The sequence below is a fragment of the Glycine soja genome, chromosome 11 (genome assembly GCF_004193775.1).
Source record: "Glycine soja cultivar W05 chromosome 11, ASM419377v2, whole genome shotgun sequence".
NCBI lineage: Eukaryota > Viridiplantae > Streptophyta > Magnoliopsida > Fabales > Fabaceae > Glycine > Glycine soja.
In genome coordinates this window covers 32,826,731-32,848,001 of record NC_041012.1, presented here as the reverse complement: position 1 = coordinate 32,848,001, position 21,271 = coordinate 32,826,731, and the positions used below count along the sequence as shown (strand labels likewise).

General features: G+C 33.1%; 3 protein-coding genes across 3 annotated transcripts; 2 read left to right on the top strand and 1 right to left on the bottom strand.

Annotated features, from left to right (window-relative positions):
- The first annotated feature begins 7,061 nt into the window (after window positions 1–7,061).
- On the top strand, window positions 7,062–8,039 carry LOC114373201 (protein MAIN-LIKE 2-like). The gene is made up of 2 exons (XM_028330725.1): window positions 7,062–7,394; window positions 7,491–8,039. The coding sequence occupies exons 1-2, from the start codon at window positions 7,062–7,064 to the stop codon at window positions 8,037–8,039; spliced, it is 882 nt and encodes a 293-aa protein (XP_028186526.1).
- Window positions 8,040–10,718: 2,679 nt separating this feature from the next.
- On the bottom strand, window positions 10,719–11,225 carry LOC114373200. Its single transcript, XM_028330724.1, has one exon. It carries the CDS (start codon window positions 11,223–11,225, stop codon window positions 10,719–10,721), a length of 507 nt encoding a protein of 168 aa, XP_028186525.1.
- A 7,631-nt stretch (window positions 11,226–18,856) lies between these two features.
- Window positions 18,857–21,040, top strand: LOC114375654 (aspartyl protease family protein 2-like). Its single transcript, XM_028333503.1, has one exon. It carries the CDS (start codon window positions 19,259–19,261, stop codon window positions 20,888–20,890), a length of 1,632 nt encoding a protein of 543 aa, XP_028189304.1. The 5' UTR covers window positions 18,857–19,258; the 3' UTR covers window positions 20,891–21,040.
- Window positions 21,041–21,271: the final 231 nt, after the last annotated feature.

Here is a 21,271-nt window from a genome sequence, read left to right as displayed (position 1 = left end):
ACAGCAGAAATACTGGCATAGTTATTCAAGATTACTGCCACAAAAAGCACACATTCACTATCACACCACTTAAGCCAGCAAAACAAAATAACAGAATGCTCATACGATTGAGTGTTTCTTGAATACAGATTTATTTTAAGCCACTGGCATTAGTTTGGTGGCTATATATTAAACATAAAGCTAAAATTATCCGTTGTTGGTTAGGCCTTAGAAACAATGGATCTTGAGATGTTTCCTCTTTATTATGCCCGCCTGTTAGTAACAACAAAACAACGTACAGAGGAATTTATAATAAATTATCATTACACTATATCTTGTAGTAATTAAGTACAATAGTCACATTGTGCATTGTGATATACTTAACATATTCTTTTAGCCCTCATCAGCTGAATCCTCTGCATTTGCCCCAGCAGAGGGAACTATTCTATTATCAAATTACACCATCAATAAGTGATTAATTATTGAAGGATAAAATATATTTTTAGTTCTTGGATAGTGTAATTTAGTTTCTGAACTTAAAAATAATACATGTTTTTTAGTTTTTTCTTACAACCTGAAATTAAAAAAATACAAAATATATTTTTTAGAACTCCTTATATATATATATATATATATATATATATATATATATTTTAATTATTAATTGAATATTAAAAACTAATATTTTAAAAATAACCTAATACCACTATAACTGGCGATTCATTTAGCTATTGCATTTCCTTGTTAATATACAAAGAAATCTTTCTTTGAGATCCTTTTTAATTTGTCGCTCGTTTTAGGGCCAAAATCCTACTGTGCACAACATTTTGCCATTCCTTTTCTATTACAAACTTATAACAATCATTTTCCCTAAAGATTATCTGCATTCTTTTCAACACACTCTATGATGATTAAAATTTGTTAAAGATGAATTAACAATTTTGGTGAGGTATCAATTATCATTAATGATTATATCTTTTAATTTAAATATGAGATTCACCAAAATTAATGATTATCAACAAATTACAGTCAATCACATAGAGACGGTTGGAAAAAAAGTGTTACTAACATTCCTTTTGCTAATATATTTTGAATTTTACCGTGAGTTAAATGATGACATGTTAGGGACTCAATAAAAATCAATCATTTATCAAGTATCTTAAACACATTTAAGTCATAAAATTACTCTATAAGTTTACTAATACCATAAAGAGGCTGAGGAGTAGTGGCAGTAGTGGGATGCTATGCTGAGGAGGAGCAAAAAGGGTGGTCATGATGAGGAGCATGGTAACTTGTTCGAGGCTGATTCTTCGTGTAGCTGGGTGAAACAATAGAAGTAGTTTTGTGAATGGATGCCTGATTAATGAAATCTTTGTTTCCTTTATAAACCACTTTTATAAGATGGAATAGCGAGAACCTCGGACTTCGAACATCTTTATGCTCCATTACTCCACACACAAACACACACTACGTACGGAATGTGTTTTGCTACTACTTTAATTGATGTTTCCTTAATGATCATATTTGCACTTGTTTTATACATGCATGATTGAAACATGAAGAGAATTTAATAAGGCAAATTTCCCAGTTTGAGGCTCATTTACAAACTATTTCTCAAAATGGTGTCGTTTTCAAACATTTTCCCAGCAAGTGCTGTTTTTGCACGTAGCCAGCATGCAAGTCGCAAGTGGGAGTGATGATTTAGGGCAGAAGTGGACACGTGGCATGCAACACGCCAGTTGGAGTGGCGACTTCGTGCATGATCGACACGTGGCAAGGGCTGGGGGACGCGCCAAGCTCATTGGCGATTTCAGCCTGCCACACTGGAGTCGCTGATGTGATTGGCGATTTGAGCCTGTTATGTCACGTCCCGTCGGAGCAGTGCAACAGCCTAGGAGCAGTGCAGTGCAGAATCTGCAGGTTTGCAATAGAAATCGCAAATGCCATTGGCGATTTGCGTTGATTTGAAATCGCAAATGCCATTGGCGATTTGTGTGATTCTTCGTTTAAAAGCTGGGTCATGGCATTCATTCCTTGCCTGCATTCCTTGCTTTCGAGTTTGCTTGTGTTAACCGAGAGAGTGAAATTGCTTGTGTCGAGAGAGAGCTAGTTGCTTGCTGCTATTCGTGTTCTTCCATTTTCTTAAAAACTTGTAAGTTATATATTGAATATTTTGTATGTTTTTATTTTTGTAGATGTTTATATTCGGAATGGTTTTAGGTACTGTAAGCTAATAATTTTGTATAGTTTAGTTTCAATTCTTAATGTTATATGGTAGATTAGATTTAGTTTAAATTTTTTATATGGTAAATTAGAAATAGTTTTACATACTCTAAGTTATTAATATTATATGGTAGATTAGGAATAGTTTAGGGTTTTATATAATAGATTAGGTTTAGTTGAAATTTTTTATATAATAGATTAGGAATAGTTTTAGGTACCATAACTTATTAATTTTAGATTAGCTTTAGTTTAAATTTTGTATATGGTAGATTACATTTAGTTTAAATATTTGATATGATAGATTAGGAATAATTTTATGTACTGTAAATTATTAATTTAAAATTAGGTCAGAATTAAATTTTTTATATAATAGATTAGGAATAATTGCAGGTACCGTAACTTTTTAATTTTAGATTAGCTTTAGTTTAAATTTTGTATATGGTAGATTACATTTAGTTTAAATATTTGATATGATAGATTATGAATAATTTTATGTACTGTAAATTATTAATTTAAAATTAGGTCAGAATTAAAATTTTTATATAATAGATTAGAAATAATTGTAGGCACCGTAACTTTTTAATTTTAGATTAGCTTTAGTTTAAATTTTGTATATGGTAGATTACATTTAATTTAAATATTTGATATCATAGATTAAGAATAATTTTATGTATGGTAAATTATTAATTTTAAATTAGGTCAGAATTAAATTTTATATAATAGATTAGGAATAATTTTAGGTACCGTAACTTATTAATTTTAAATTAGCTTTAGTTTAAATTTTGTATATGGTAGATTACATTTAGTTTAAATATTTGATATGATAAATTATGAATAATTTTATGTACTGTAAATTATTAATTTAAAATTAGGTCTAAATTAAATTTTTTATATTACGTTAGTTTTAGTTATTATTAGTTTCTTATGTTATGTTTAAATTAGAATAATTTTATGTATTTTAAATTATTGATTTTGTATGTTAAATTATTTTACTCGTAATTATTTGAAGTCATTAATTTTGTATATATATTATTTTAATTTTTAGTCAAAAATATATATATTATGTTATATATTTAAATTTATATTTGTATGTAATTTAATTTATTTGTAGAATATATATATAATTTGTTATTTATGTAAAGTTGTGTTTAAATGTGATTTAATTTATTTGTAGAATATATTTAAATTTCCGTGATTGTATATTATATTTTGTTATTGAAAAATGTAATTTTTGAAAAATATAATTTGTTATTTATTTTAAGTTGTGTTTGCATGTATTTGGAATTATTTGGAGAGTATATTTAAGTTATATTATTCATATAATATATTTAGTTATTAAAATATATATATTTTGTTATTGATTTCACTCCATTTGTTTTATATATTTAATTAATTTTTTGTAAATATATTTAATTTGTGTATGTATAATTAATGTATAAATTTTATCGTCAATTAATTGTATTATATTTTATTTTGTACATTGATCCTACAAAATAAGTATACTTATTCCTCCACTAATTGGCTTAGTTAATAACCAAGCTAATAATATTTTATCCAAAGTTCCAAACCAATTTAGCATGCACCCACCGGTCACTACTGTAGTTGCCGTAATAATTTATCTATATGTACAACATGTTTGTTTGTTTAATTTGTTTTTATTATGGCCCGAGATGGTTCTTCCGTTGGTTCACGCGGAAGAACGTTCTTCTGCATGAACCAACGGACGAACCATCTTCCACACGAAAGAGACGAGGCATCTTTCACATGCGGAAGAAGCTTCTTCCGCATGTCACGCGAAAGAACCTTCTTCTGCACATAGTCGCGGAAGAAGGTTCTTCCATATGTTGCTACGGAAGAAGGTTCTTCCGCACGAAGGAAATCCTTCTTGCGGAAGAACCTTCTTCTGCAGCAACATGTTTTACATGTTTTATTGTATATTATTTTTTTATTTTGAAAATTATCCCTGAACCATCATTTTATTCATATTATTAGTTAATTTTTTTTATTAATCCTTCTTGCGGAAGAACCTTCTTCTGCAGCAACATGTTTTACATGTTTTATTGTATATTATTTTTTTATTTTGAAAATTATCCCTGAACCATCATTTTATTCATATTATTAGTTAGTTTTTTTTATTTGCTATTACAAAGTGTATATGTATATGATAAATGACAAATTGAATTTATATTACAAAGTTACAATGTTATAGCTTCTTTAACTCTTAGCGAGAGATACTCTGATAAACAAAAGGCATTATTACACTAACAAAACTTATTCACAGAGAAAATTAAGAAAATATATCTGCAGAAACGCAACTATATATAAACCTATCCATGAAACCAGGCTATGTTATGTCACAAATGCTACACTTGAGCTTCATGGTCTCCTTTTGACTTAGCCAATGATATAGGAAAATTCCTGCCATCTTCACTTTATGCAATACCTGGCATGTCATTGACACATGTAATTTGTTGTTTTTCCCAAAATTTAAATTCTGATTTGATCAAACTCGGAATTCATACCAACAAGGAAGTTGTAGACTCTGTCATGCTCAATAATTTCCTTGAGAACTGATGCATCACCTGTGCATTTAGTTTTTATCACTCTATATTGATCTAGCCTCATCTTGAAAATACTTCAGTTGATTAGCACTTTCAATAACTATTTTGTTCCCTTGTTTTGCCACTACTGTTTTCGGCTTTACTTCATAAGCAGTTGATTAAAGATACTATTCTAACAATGATTGAATTCCATACCATGTACAAATATATCCCTCTGTAAGTCTGGTTTAGAAACACAATTTTAGCATACATTTTGTTTTAATAGGCAAAAAGGAATAAAATGTTCAATGGAATGGAAATCATGAACTGCTTCAGGTAATTATAGACTAACCTGAGGTTGAATATCATGATTTGAATTACCCTGCATGGAGTTTCTTCCATGATATTGAAGCAACTACAGAACAAAGGTAAATCATAGAATCTTAAAAAACAAAACAAGGAATCTAAAAGGGAAATTATTTCTTTATTAATTCTAGAAACACAAGTACCTGTTCCCTCAAAGAAGACACTTCAATCAATAAAATCTCTCTCTCCCTTTCCTCATAAAACTCTTGATATATGTGCAAGTAATTGTAAGGAATGCAAAATAGAGATAATATTTCATAGTCACTGTCTTGATAACAAACAATATATCAACTTCTAAGTTGGTCTAGAAGCCTGATATTGTCTACAGCAAACCGAGTGACTTCAGGATTTCGATCAAGTTTGCTCTAAAGTATTTGAATCTCATCAGAAAATGCTTTATTCTTTTCCTACAAAAATGTGTTCGTAGGAATCGAACTAGCTAGTCGAGACTCCAATCTATGAATTTTGTCTTCGCGAAACCTAAGCATCATTTTGCAACTCCTAGTGTCGTCCTCTCTTTGACGAACCTGAGTGATAACAAATTTATGGATAAATAGTGAAGAGAGTTGAAATATAAAACTCCAATAGCAAGAAGAGCTCATAAGAGAAATACCAAATGCTTTAATTGTTCAATTTCAGCTTCTAGTTGCTTAATAGAAATTTCTGACATTTGTTCCCTTCTCAAAGCACCCGCAAGAGTTGTCTCCAATGAATGTAACTGAGACACAAATGATTTTGAATATATAAAGATTTGAAGGATACAAACTATATGGTCACTTCATGGAGATGCTAACAATTATATAAGTTGCTTTCAGGAGAGTAGTGGTAGATTATGTTAGTTTAGCCACAAGAAGACCCGTGCACAAGAATTCACCATCATGGGATATTGGGAGGGCCAAATTTACATTCCATCACTATAAGAGAGTTTTTTTTTCACAGCTAAATGTGAGGAGTTAGGGGAGAAGGAAGGGAGAGTTAGTTAAGGCAGTGAGGATAGTAGTTAGTTAATAGAGAAAAGAGAAATAAGTTGTGAAAGGACAAATCCTTGGGGGAGAAGGAGAAAGAGAATTCTTTCTTCTATTTTCTGTTCAATTTCATTCAATGGTGGTGAACCTAAAGCCCCAGTCCCATCCTTGATGGTATTGAATCCACACATTGAAAAAGCTTACTACGCCACCAATGCAAAACGATAACAAAAGGTCCACCTTTTTGCAGTTGCAATAAAGAAGGATATCTGTGGCTTTTCTACAAAAATTTCACTAAAGGCTCATCATAAACACAACAAACTTCAAAATACTAAACCAAAAAAGAAAAAGAATAGACACACACAAACAATAAGGCAGCATGACAATGTTGTTCAGAAAGATAATGTGCATATGAGAGATCAGGACCCAACAGATTGGTATAAAAATCATCATGCACTATTTGTAGTCAGCCAAATCACTTAGGGGACCACTCAACCCCTGCCAACAAGTGACAATGTCACACATATCATGAGACGAGAAAAAATTGTCCCTATACACACAAGATAATCCAAATAAATAAAATTATGAAAACAATAACAAAATATTGTCATTAATGAGTAGCTAAAATAATACTAAGAACAATGAAGCTGATCCATAAACATATGCACAAAAACAACGAAATATTTTCCTACGAGGTGAATAACAACTACAAAGATAAACAAGTTACCTCTAGATCACTCTTAATAGGTTGACCAATAGTTCTAAATCATAAAAGTAGTAAGTGGTGAATTGGGAATGGATCCTCTCATGTTCAAATTTCGCATGACAAGATCATGTCCAAGAAACATACAAAACTTAATTTGACCAAATTAGTAAGAAACATACAAAACTTGTATTTGAAAAAATTAGTAATGACAAAGCTTGGTTACCAATTATATTAATACTTAATTTTACCAAAAAAAGTAAATGTTCTTCATGATTTTAGATCATGGTTAGAACAAGAGGTTTAGATCGTGCCTTAGGATCTGGTAGAGGCAGAGACATGAGTCAGGATGCGCATCAACCTGAAGTTCCTCGACGTCGTAGGCCAACTACTTCAGTATGTAGGCAACAAGTTCATTTTCCTCATATGACTGAGGACGTTACTCAGACACCTGAGGATGTGCCTCAGTTAAATGAGGATGTTCCTCATGTGTTTGACGCTACTCCGGAGATGACAGGTATCGTCGATGCTGCGGACGCAGAGGGAGTGGCTACTAATGGTAGTGAGGGGTCACCTGCTGCTGATGAGGGATTCCCTGGTGGGCCACACGACCCATTGGTTTTGACTAGTTTTGCTGATTATATGCTAATTATTTATAGTTGGTTGTTTTTGATATTGACATTTTTATAAACTATTATGTGTTATTCAATTGAGGAACGACTAGAGCTGAAGTTGGTCTCCTATGGTAGAAAAGTAGATAAATTTGGGAGACCAGCGCCTGAGATAGAAGGCATGATTGCAGCCACCAGATTGAGTCCACTAATAAGGTGTTCGGTAATTACCACTGATCTTGGACTTATATCCGCCTTCGTCGAGAGGTGGCATAAGGAGACCAGCACCTTCCACCTGCCAGAAGGAGAGTTGACGATCACTCTAGATGACGTGTCGTCACTCCTACACCTTCCCATCATTGGTGCGCTGCATAGCTTCGAGCCGCTGGTTACTTCCGACGCGGTCATGCTGTTGACGAAGCTGCTTGAGGTCAGCTCTGAGGAGGCTAAAGCTGAGACCCGTCAGGCATCTGAGCCTCATGTTCGGTTGTCCTGGCTTCGGGAGGTGTACCAGAGTAGGTGTCGGGCCAAACGATGGGTTGTAGCAGCCTGCGCGTATCTCCTCCACTTGGTCGGTTGCACTCTTTTCGCTAACAAGAGTGCAACACATGTTCATGTCATGCACCTGGAGGCTTTCAGGGATCTGGCCTAGACAGGGGGATTCTCTTAAGGAGCGGCAACATTGGTGCACTTGTATGACCATCTGAATGAAGCGTCGCAGACCCCTACACGGCAGATCAGATGGTCAGTTACATTACATTATTTCAGGTAAATATTGTGTTACTTATAATTTAAATTGAACTAGGATGAAATACATGTTTTTTTTTATTGATGTTGACTTCGTGTTTGTAGTGCTGGATATACAAGCACTTTCCGATGGTGCATCAGTGCGTTGTTGATGATGCTTATGCTGAGGCAAGCCCACGTGCCTCCAGGTGGCTTACGAGTAAGGCTCATATGACGAGGATCAAGGGAGCCCCATCCCGGGCACATATAGAAGCTCTGACTATCACGGACGTGTGCTGGATGCCCTATGCTGAGCACCGGAGAGTTAGGGGCTTCGACCTAATCTCATCCTACACGGGCCAGCTCAGATGGGGTCAGATAGTCGTCTATGTTCGACCAAAGCGGGTGGTTTGACAGTTCGGGTACATTCAGACTGTCCTTCCGCCGCCTATTCGTGAATCGTTGACGGGTCCTAATATAGATGATTGGTGGCTGCACTTTGCAGACCATCTAGTGATCGCGGGGGAGATCTGTGTAGTTCCTGACCAGGTAGCGCTAGACTACATGGATTGGTTTTTCCAGATTTTGCACCCGTTCGTCACGCTGATCGAGGACGATGCTGAGCCAAGACATTCACCTACCCCACATGATGAGGAGTTTGTCGAGCCACCTATCCCGGAGGTTCCAGTTGCGTCTGATCTCCTTACGCATTTAGTGGTAAGCTAAAATTCTGTAGTTTTTCATAATTTAAATTTTTTAAAAATCTGATACTAACTTTATTATTTTGACTATGACAAGTTGACTGCCAAGGATGTCAAGCGATCGCTGAAAGTTTGGAGCGGGTCATCAACCTCAGGATGGTCACTTAAGGCACTGAGTTATATGACATCATGGCTCATTGCCTCAAGATCGTTAGAGGTGACGTCGTAGATGGAAGTGTTAGGCCGCGACAAAGCGACACATAGAATAGGATACATATTTTTATTGTATTTAATAACATTTGATGTACAAATTACATTGTTTGATAATTGTAAATAAAATTATTTTATTTCATTTAATTTGTTCGTGATAAGTATCTAAAACAAATAATGCTAGTTTAAAAAACACATATTTTAATAACGACAAATTTGAAAATAAAGTTTTAATTTTAGTATTCCTTTATATATGTGATAAGATAAATTTTTGAATAACAATTAAATTCATCAGTATGATTTTTCAATTTTTACTTTTTGTTTAATTATACTTAAAATAATGTTGATGTAACCAACATAGACATTCTAATAAAAATACCAGTTTCGAGGTTTATACCAACTCACATATTTAATAAGTAAAAAATAATTATACTTAAAATAATTAAAAAATAATGCTGATGAATTTAATTATTATATTTCGTTCTTTATAATTAGTCATAAAAGTTAGAAAAAAAATTAATTAGTACCGACGACATTAAGCATTCGTTTTTCATATATAATACCCATTTGGAAAAATGAAGGTCAACCTTGAGTTGACGATCGTCTGAAAGGAAGTTTCTCCTAAGAATGCCATTGTTTGTGGAATTTTTTTTGGACAGAATGTGAATACCACTTGATGTGCAACTCATGGGCGCCTGGCCATGTCTCATTTATATACATGGCGAGCAGGTGCATGGCTTCACTTTTAATAGACGCATGACCATTTTCTGTTTTTAAATTTACAAGTAAAGCAATGTCGTGTCACGTCATTCAGTGTCATGTCACGTTAGTATTGTCATGTCACATCAGTAATTATCGTGTCACGTCAATCAATGTTGAGTTAAATCATTCATAGTCATGTTGTGTCACGTTAGTCATTGTCGTATCACATCACTACTTGTCCTGTCACATCAATGAATGTCGAGTCACGTCATGCAACGCTTTGTGACTTACGACACTGACACATGACAAACACGTCGTTGCTTTTAAATGGACCAGCTCATCGATTTGTTCACGCAACAATTCATTAGTATTTCAATACTAACGTGTTACATCAAGACAAATCCAATCGTAAATACAGATACATAAATGTTACAGCTTCAGTGTTCGTTTAGGTCTACATGCGTTGTTTTAATTGTCATTAAGCTTAAGTACTGTTGCATTCTACCTACATATGCAGTTGGCCACTATTTTGCCCGAGGATAAGAATTGCTTGACCACAACAACGTCATAGGCGGTAAGGGACAACGATCTTTGAGATAAACCTGTTGTAAGTGAAATAACAAAAATAAGTTAAACGAACAAGCCAAGTTATTGCATAATTGAAAATATTTGAGTAAATGAATTTTCAATGGACCTGAACAAAATGATTTCCAAACACATGACCGACGTATATCATGCGGTGCATAGAAGAATCGGGAGGTGGTTTGCTTCTGAGAGGAAAAAATGTGAAGCTTTGTTGTCATGACAACGATACAAGGATTACATTATATCTTGATGCAATGACATATCCCATCTCCGTTATATCCATCCACTTGTCCACACTAACCTAAATCATAAAAACATACATGTGTCAGTCATGTAAACATTATTTATATAAAAAAAAGCATAAACAATACCTTGGATAATCCATCCACATGTAGGGACAACCTCAACTATTCAAATCTCTCCGTGCCACCAAAGAGCTTTATGTAGTCTTGCAACCATTTGCCAAGTTCTTTAATCAATTCGTTGTGCATCACTGCCCAAGATTCTTCTCCCATATCTAACAAAGCGGCAACTAACCGATATCCACAGTTGCCATTTGCTTTCACATCAACAACGTCCTCAATGAAACCCTGTATAAATGGCACAAATTGATCCAACATCGGGATCATCTTTGCTGGCTTCGATGGTTCAGAAGATGATGCATTACGTCTGACTAAATTGTTGCTGTTTTGAACTGAATGATAAGCATCAACATACTCCCAATATGACAGATCACGCTTTGTCGATCTTTGGCTTCTTTTTGTTAGTTTCTTCGGTGCATCTTTGGTGTTAACCTTTGACGGAGGAGGACACATAGGGTTTTCATCGGGATACACGAATTCTCGAAGTTTACTCTTGAAAGTAACTTTGCCGTAGACATCAAGTTCCTCAAATCTTTTATATATCCTATCCATCTCTTCCTTGATGCTGACTTCGGCCTCACATAACCCTTAGTCTGAAAAAACTAAGTCTCCTCCAATACATATGGATTGCATAGAGTGGGATGCTGCCACCATCATACCTTTGTAGCTCACATGCACAAGGAAGACCTAGCCTGGTTCTCAAGACACAACCACAAGAAGACGGATTGTTTTTGAAATAGTGTACACGCTCAAACTCATACGTAATTTCATTTAAAGTGTACCTTGAAACCATTCCCAGAAGCCTAAGGTTCTTTTATATACATGTCCAATGACATGCGTACTTGTTTCGAATGATGTTTTAATTTGAGTGTGCTGCAGCGTGATCATGTTGTTCATGGCATCCCAAACACTACAGAGGTCTCCAAGGCTATTCTGTAATACCTTTTTCAGAGCCTAATAAACAGATTCAATCCTACATTTAAAACACACAACAGACAAGACAAATTAATAACAATCATGTTCCTAACAATCATTAAAAGAAACTTGACTAAAATAATAAAACATTTAAATACCTATTTGTTGTTGTGTTGCCTAGGTGCATCACCTTATTCGTCCAGGCTGTGATAAATTTTTCCTTGTGTGGGACAATCCATGTCTCACATACATAGTCAAAGAATATTGGCCACGGGGAACACGCTACTTGAAACTTTTGAAGGCGCTCAGGGAACTGCTGTTCCGAAGGACAATCTACTAGAGTACCTCAACTTTCCATTACGTACTCTCATGCATTTTCTTGACCAATTAGTGATTTGCACTTTGCCTTCACATTCTTGTCTATGTGAAACCTGCACAACAAGTTTGTACACTTCGGAAACACAATTTTCAGTGCATTCATGAGGGCTAGGTCTCTGTCTGTGACAATAACAATAGGGAAGCAATCGTTTCTTAAAAACAGGCCTCGAAACCGTTCCAATGTCCATACAATATTGTTCACACGCTCACCCTCCAGGTATGCAAACCCAGCAGAGAAAGTCATCCCTGTTGGTGTCACCCCCACAAAGTTAAGCAATGAAAGTTTGTACATATTTGTTTTGTAGGTATTGTCTATAAAAAAAACAAGATGACACACATTACATAACTTAACTGCATCTGGGTGACACCAAAACAAATCACGCACCACAACTTCATCCTTCAATCTATGCCAATGAATGCATTGATCACGTTCAAGAAGCCTAATTAGGTGTTGCATTTCAGTGTCATCTCCTCTGATTGAAGAAGGATATGCACTTCTTGTATTGTAGATTTGTTTGATTGTGGTGTAACTGTTGGCGTTGTGCTCCTTCAACGTTAGCAGAATGTTTCTTGGTTTCACATTCGACTTTGTCATATCAGCAATGATATTCTTCTCATCATTTGTCAATCTCCAAGCATATGGATGTCCAACTAAGGTCTTCGCCAATTCATGGTTGTGAATCCCACAGATCAACTTCACCATCCAACCTTCTCCTCCATGCACTGGTTTCCCACGAAGCTTGAAGGGACAACCACATTTCCTAGTGCCTGTGTCTCTTTTAACAAATTCTTTCTTCTTACACTTGTACTGACCGCTCCTTTCACACCCAATTAGCACAAATGAAGTTCTTCCTCTACTACCAGTATATGTATCAGACCTCATAATTAGTGCAACAAAACCGTTTTCATGGGCAACCGTTCGAGCCCAATGCAAAACTTCGTCTCGGGTTGCAAAGACCTACAACGCAATCCCGACATATTAATTTTTACATAAATCATACATTAAACCAAACGACTAAAACTGATCAACATGATTACCTAAGAAGTATTAAAAGCGTCTGAACAATCAACATGTCCTTCATTCACACCACAATATTGTTCATCTTCAAAATTCATATCAACTTCTTCAGACATCGTATTGTTTTACGCCCATTGATCTTCGTTCATCTTAATTCAAACTATAACTATCACCTAATTCAACATTCAACTAAATAATTTGAACAATACAACAACCTAAATAAATTGACTAAATAATTACTTCAAACTATGAATATCGACTAATTCAAGATTTAACATCTTAATACAAATATTTTATCTACATAAAAAATTTAACAAAAAAAAAATCAACTTTTAATTACCTAATTTCAAGATTATAACTACATAATTCAATTCACCAAAAAACACTTCAACCGACACCAAAAAATCAATTGTTAACCATACAACTAAATTATTTGAACAATACAACAACCTAAATAAATTGACTAAATAAATAACTTCAAATTATCATTTCAACTAATTCACGATTTAACAAACTAATTCAAAAATATCATCTACATCAATAACTCAACAAAAAACAAATTCAACTTTTAATTACCTAATTTTAACATTATAACTACATAGTTCATATCACCAAAAAACACTTTAACCTACGCGAAAAAATCAACACTTCAACCAACTAATATAATCATATCTTACGTATTTAATGTTTGACATACATTACAAATAAAATTAACCAATATAACATAGGCATATACAAAATAATCTAAAAATTTAAAAATCAAAAAACAAATTAACTCACGGAAGAAGGTTCTTCCACAATTGTTAATTTCAACTGCGGAAGAAGGTTCTTCTGTGAAGACGTGTGGAAGAACTTCTTCCGTACCTTTGAAACAGTGTATTCCGACATTCCTATACAAAAAAAAAAACATACCCAGAAAAGCTATAAAATATGTACCTTGGTCGAAAAATAACACACCACAGCAGAGATCTCTAACTTCACCACATACAAAGAAAGCAACAATGTAAACCAAAACGAAATAAACCAGCTTTTTATAGAAAAAACACGATGAGGAGTATTTTGGGAATTATAAAAAATTGTTGGGTGCACTAGCAATGTTGCATGTGCCCCTAGCAACACCCTAACACAAAATGGACATTTATTTGTTGTATTCTCACTATTGAATCATGCACCTTCTATTCTTCTATTGTATTTCAAAAAAAAAAAAAAATCTGGAATACAAATTTATGTTTCAAAATAGATTTTTAAGTTTTAATGAAAAATATTTATTTAATTAACGATCTTTGATAATGATTAATTATTATTTCCGATGGTAATTACTTTATATCAATATTAATATAAAAAAACAAATTTTTAATCTTAATCATCTGTATATCTGTATAATTCATATAAACTCCTATCAAATCCAATTTATAAAGTCTAATTTGTTAGGAATTTTATAATTTCTAATTAATTAATATGAGCTACATATTATATTATAATATTTATATTAGTTATTTACATTTAAATGGGTTCAACATAAAGTGATTTATTTAAGTGAGCCCATTAGACTCACAAAAAAATTGATATGAGCTTAATAAGCGGAAAGCAGTTTGACCCATTAGGGAATAATGGGAAGGTTTAAAACATAAGGCATGATTATGGCCCCCAATACACCAAATCAATAAACAGTTTCTCCTCTCCCATCTGAAGAGAAAACGAAGGTCCCATAAGGAAGAAGGTGATTTGGTTGAAGAAGATCATTAAACCAATTGTTCGTGACCATTGTATGATTCCGCTGCGTGTTAATCAAACTCTATGGATTCAGGTATTCCTTAAAACCTCTTGATAATCTAACGTAATATGTTATGTGTTATGATGCTCATTTGATATTTTATAAGATTTATTGAAAATTCCCAACACAATTTGTATAAAAGCAAACCAAGCAACACACTGTGTGAAGGAATAATTATGTATAAAACCAAATCATGCAGCACACCCTTAGCCAACGGTGATATTTTGAAGCCCCTGTCTAGTTTAAAATCAGTTTCTATTGCAGTTTTTGTGTTCATAACTTATTTAAGGTTCATAACCATGTTTAAGAATGATTCTAATAATTGATGTATGGTTCAAAATTGGTTTTGAAACCAAACAAGTTTTAAAACCAATTTTGTACTTAAAAATCTGTTTAGAAACTAGTTTCAAACTGATTCTGTAGAAAAATATATGTAATTTTAATGATTTGTTTTGTATTATTTTTTTTTCTAATCCAAACTACGTCAGCTCCTTATATGTGAATTGGATTGTTATTGAATATTTTGCTTGTTCTGATGGTTAATTTACATAGAAGCTTTTGAGCAGTAACTAAGAAGGTTATTAAAAGGTCTTAGAAGAATTCCATTATTTATTAACGTGTCGATTAGGTCAATGAAATAGAATATGGCTTTGAAGAATTCCTCTAAATTTGTTGAATAAAAAACATCAGCTGAGTAAATAAATAATCGAGACTTTGCAAGAATTGCAATCCCAACCTCAAATGATCACGGTGCTATCTGAACTTTACCACTGTCTTTTAGCACCAAAGAGTCAAAATTCGCATTTGGTGATGCAATGACCAAGGTTGAATTGGCACCAACTCCAGCTAGTTACACCTATTTTTCTACACATTATTGCATTATAATGTGACTGCTTTGGTTTTCTAGCCTTTGAGACACTATCCATGCCTAAATTAAACAATCACATAGTATCAGTATTTGTCCAAGACTTTATGATATGTTAATTATATTTAAAACCATGATGTGCCAATTTCAAATTCAGAAGCATCCCAAAAGAGAAAAGAAGAGAAGTCGTGAAAGAAAGGTCGAAGGTTCAATTTCAAATGTCAACGACAAAAAACTCCCACTTGGCTTGAAGCTTAGTGTTTGATTTTTATTATGTCACATTTTTACTTACCATGACAGATGGTATATTAATAAGGGGTATAAGAATTCAAGGTGGACCTTCCCTGCATGTTTGATCCAAATTTCAATGGCTCTCTAATTTCTCATAGTCTCCATGTGGTTTTTGGTGAGTTCACACTTGCATGGATGCATACTACGTACTGACATTTGCTTAGGATATGACGCGTATTAAATTTATATGGTCACTACACTGTTAATTTGGTTCAATGTGTTGGTGGTGGTGGTGGTGTGCGAGGGGGGGTTGATATGAAATATAAAATCATTTTGAAGCAAAGAAAATTTTTTAAAACAGAAGGAAAAAATTCTTCCAAAAAAAGAAAGTAATTATAAAATTGGAAAAGATGTGGGTTTTGACCTTTGAGGTATGGAAATAAATAAATGAAAATGGAAAATAAGTTTGTTATGAGAAAAGGAAAGCAAGAAAAAAAATTGTGCGGAGAGAAATATGGATAATAGTGACTTAGTGAACAAGCTTTGATAATGATACGCATATGGTTAATTTATATCGTTGAACGAGTGTGATAATCACCACAAGAGGTGTATATGACTCATGATGACTTGTTTTGAGGTGTAAAATAGACAGGAAATTTTTTAGGCAAAAAAGAAAACTTGCCACTTCACATAAACATTAATAATAACAATTCCCTTATTTTGAAAATTCTTAAAATTAATAGGCTAATATATATATATATATATATATATATATATATTTTAAAAATTCTAAAATGGACCCTTAAAGAATTTTTTAGCAACAACTTTGTCTTCCTATTAGTTTTAATCTAAATGGCGTTAAACTTACGTTATTGGTGAGTCAATTGCGGCTCCTCCATCATGAAATGCAATGGTGGTAACGTCGTCTTACTGGTCATGCTAGCGGAGTTCATCATAAATGATGCCGTCAGACTAAATTTTTTTTAACGTGAATCTCGTTGATTATTACAATCTCTTCATGATCGTGGAACCACAAAGTAAAACCAGTGTTAGAAATTGCACCGCCACGGGAGCCGGAGGAGCCGCAACCGTCCACAAAGACAGACCTAGACTAAGAAGAGAGGGGCAATCGTAAAAAATAAAATACATCCAACAATTTTTTATCTGAATAAATCCATCCCACAACTATATATCATTAATTTTAATACAAAATATTTATAATTTGATGTTCTAATACATTATATTACATTAATAATCTATCAAAACATATAATGTCTTATCACAAAAAAACACATAATGTCTTTCTTATATATCGCAAAAATAATCAATAATTATTAATGTCAACAATTTTATTTTATAATGATAAGAATTCAATAAAAAATTATTTTCCATTTTATTATGAAGTGCAATCTTGTTACTAAAACATTAAAATAAAATATGAAAAATTTAAATTTTTTTTGGTGTGTTGTGGTGTCTTTCAATCTTTGTCTGAGATATTGTCGATGTTAGAACTCATTATTACAATAACTATTATTGTGTGCTTCTATAATTTGGAAATTATAATAATTTTTAATCAATCCAATAACACTTGTTTATGAGATTTGAAAATAATAACTCGTTCAATTCCAAAAAAAATAGAGTTTAACAAAGAAAAAAACTCATTATATAATAACTAAAATTTAATGAAATATAATATTTCTATTTAGATAAAATTTCTTAAAAAAGATAAAACTACTATTAATTTTATAATTTTAAATATTTAGGAGATCAAAACTCATCATATAATAACTAAATTTTGATCAAATATAATATTGGCATAAGATTTATTTTAAAAAATATTACTATTTATTTTATAATTTTAAAAATAAAGTTAAGTGATTAAATCTATTTGCATAATAATCTAAATTTTTTAAAAAATTGTAACTAATCAAATTTTTCATTAAAAGTGTGAGATGATGATAAATTTATCGTTGAAAGATGAAAACTTTAAAGACTAAATAAGTAAAAAGTACAACAAATTAGTCCTCAAGATAATTTAATGACAAATTGATTCCTAAACCTTACAATTTAATGTTAAAATAGTCATTAAAAACATAATTTATTATCAAATTGATCCTTAAATATTACAACTAAAATGGTCTTACAAATTTAACGGCATGACTAATTTAACGCAATTTTTGCAATTTAATGACTAAATTTGTATTCTTCATCTCTGAGAGATTTATTTATCACCACCGCATCACACTTTCAAGGACAAATTTAGCTATCTATCGTTAAAAATATAATAAGTTTCAAATCATATTTCTTTACTTAATAAAATTTCTATAAAATAAATAAATATTATTAATATATTAATTTTTTAACTGAAAAAAAAAATCAGGGGGCCTTAGCCTCTCGTGCTAATGTGGCTCGAGCTCTGGTCGTCAATGACACAAGTTTAACACCATTTTGATTAAAATTAATGGTAGCACAAACATGTTACTAAAAAAATTTTTAGGGACCATTTTAAAACTTTCAAATATAGAAGATCAATTTAAAACCAAAAATAAGTTAGATGACTAAACATATGGTTGTCATAACTTAAATATGCAATCATTATCTACATTCTTACTTTATCTTATCCAATGAAGTGGGTTTTGTTTAACCAGAACTACAACAATGTAAAAAGCTTTGCTCTTCTCAATAATTTGTCAAATAGATTTTTTTTATGACAAAAAGAAAAGGGAAAGAAAGTCCATGCCTATTTATATTCACTTGTCCTAGATTGGTTTAGTATGCCTAGGACTTTATAATAAATTATACAAGCAGATTACAAAATCTTACATTTGACGCTTGAGTTTGGACTTTTTTATCTGAGACTTTCTCAACGACAAATCCTTTACCAGAAATCCACGTAAAATAGTTCAATTTGGTAAAATTAATTTAATGAAACCACCTGTCTAAAGTGACCCATAAAACTTTTATTTGAAAGTACCCTTGTCATTTCAGCTTAACCAACATGATCCCCCAACTCAGACTACCTAAAGTTTCCACCTATATACCTCTCACTTCACTTTCTCTGGCTTTTAACCCTCTAAGTTTATCCATATCACCTAATCAAAGCTATCTTCAGCTAAAAGCCTAAAACTTCATTGATTCCCTTATTTCCTTCACTTTCATTTCATGGTCTAATTTGCACTTCAAAATTTCTCCTCCTTTTTTTCTTAGACCTTTAATTAAGTTATGCTTTAGCAAATTCTAGTGAATTTCTGTCCTTGCTTGTTCTGTTTCTGGATTTTATTTCTTTTCTCCAAGGAATTGAAAGAAAATACTTTGTCCATTATTTTTCAATTGCTGTTATAAACTTCAGGAAATTTTCTAAACTTTATATTGTGTATGCCATCAAACAAGGAGAAAGCAGCACTATGGTCATGAAAGTTTCCCTTATTTTGGTCCTCCTTTCAATTTTCTGTGTCACTTTCAAACCATACACTGAAGATGATGATCAAAATTATCACAACAATGATCCAACTCTCACCAACAAAGAATTTTACAAAGGAGCCAAAAGTTCAGAATCAACAAGATTGAATAAGGAAGAAGATGGAGATGATGCTACATCAGCAAAGCCTGACAAAAGGTCAGCAAAGTTACAACTAAGGCGCAGGCCAATCAATCATGGGAATGAGCCTAAAACACATGCACTGGACTCAGCAATCAGGGATTTGGTCAGAATTCAGACTCTTCACAGAAAAATCATAGAGAAAAAGGACACAAAAAGCATGTCAAGGAAGCAAGAAGTCAAAGAGAGTATCACCATCCAGCAACAGAACAACCTAGCTAATGCTTTTGTAGCATCATTGGAATCTTCCAAAGGTGAGTTTTCAGGTAACATCATGGCAACCTTGGAATCTGGGGCCTCTCTTGGCACAGGAGAGTATTTCTTAGACATGTTTGTAGGTACCCCTCCTAAACATGTTTGGTTGATACTTGACACTGGCAGTGACCTTAGTTGGATTCAATGTGATCCTTGTTATGATTGTTTTGAACAAAATGGATCTCACTATTATCCCAAGGACTCTAGCACTTATAGAAACATAAGCTGCTACGATCCCCGGTGTCAATTGGTTTCTTCGTCGGACCCTCTTCAGCATTGCAAGGCTGAAAACCAAACATGTCCTTACTTCTATGACTATGCAGATGGATCAAACACAACAGGAGATTTTGCATCAGAAACATTTACTGTGAACCTAACCTGGCCTAATGGAAAGGAAAAGTTCAAACAGGTGGTAGATGTGATGTTTGGTTGTGGTCATTGGAATAAAGGCTTTTTTTATGGGGCTTCTGGGTTGCTAGGACTTGGGAGAGGACCTATCTCCTTTCCCTCACAGATTCAATCTATTTATGGTCACTCATTTTCTTATTGTCTCACTGACCTATTCAGCAACACAAGTGTTAGCAGCAAATTGATCTTTGGTGAGGACAAGGAGCTATTGAACAACCACAACTTGAACTTCACTACATTGCTTGCAGGAGAAGAAACCCCAGATGAAACATTTTACTATCTTCAGATAAAGTCCATTATGGTTGGTGGGGAAGTGCTTGATATTTCTGAACAAACTTGGCATTGGTCATCAGAAGGTGCTGCTGCTGATGCTGGTGGTGGCACAATTATTGATTCTGGCTCTACTTTGACTTTTTTTCCTGATTCAGCTTATGATATTATCAAAGAAGCCTTTGAGAAGAAAATTAAACTGCAACAAATTGCTGCAGATGATTTTGTTATGTCTCCATGTTACAATGTGTCAGGGGCAATGATGCAAGTGGAGCTTCCTGACTTTGGGATTCATTTTGCAGATGGGGGTGTGTGGAATTTCCCAGCAGAGAACTATTTCTACCAATATGAACCTGATGAAGTTATTTGTTTGGCAATTATGAAGACTCCTAATCATTCTCATCTCACAATTATTGGAAACTTACTACAGCAGAATTTTCACATTCTGTATGATGTAAAAAGGTCTAGGCTGGGATATTCTCCCAGGAGGTGTGCTGAGGTTTAATTAGCATCATGTTATTAATTGTTAGAAATGGAGTTTAAAGGGGTTTTGATTGTCATCTTTTGTTAGACCATCAAAATAAGATGGAAGACCAAAGTATATTGTATGCAATTTCACTCAAAAAACAAATAATCAAAAGATTGATATTTTGTATGGTCCTATGTGCAACAAACAAATAATTGTCTTTAGCTAGGGAATGTGGGTTGTTGACATAACATCCGATTATATTAGAAAATATTCATGGGTTGACAGTGATGATTAGGTGTGTGACCAATATTAATTATATTTTTTTTTTGGTGAATCCAATATTAATTAGTATGAGAACAAGTCAATTAGTAGGTACGTTGCGTATATGTGACATGTGAAAATTAATGCTAACATATT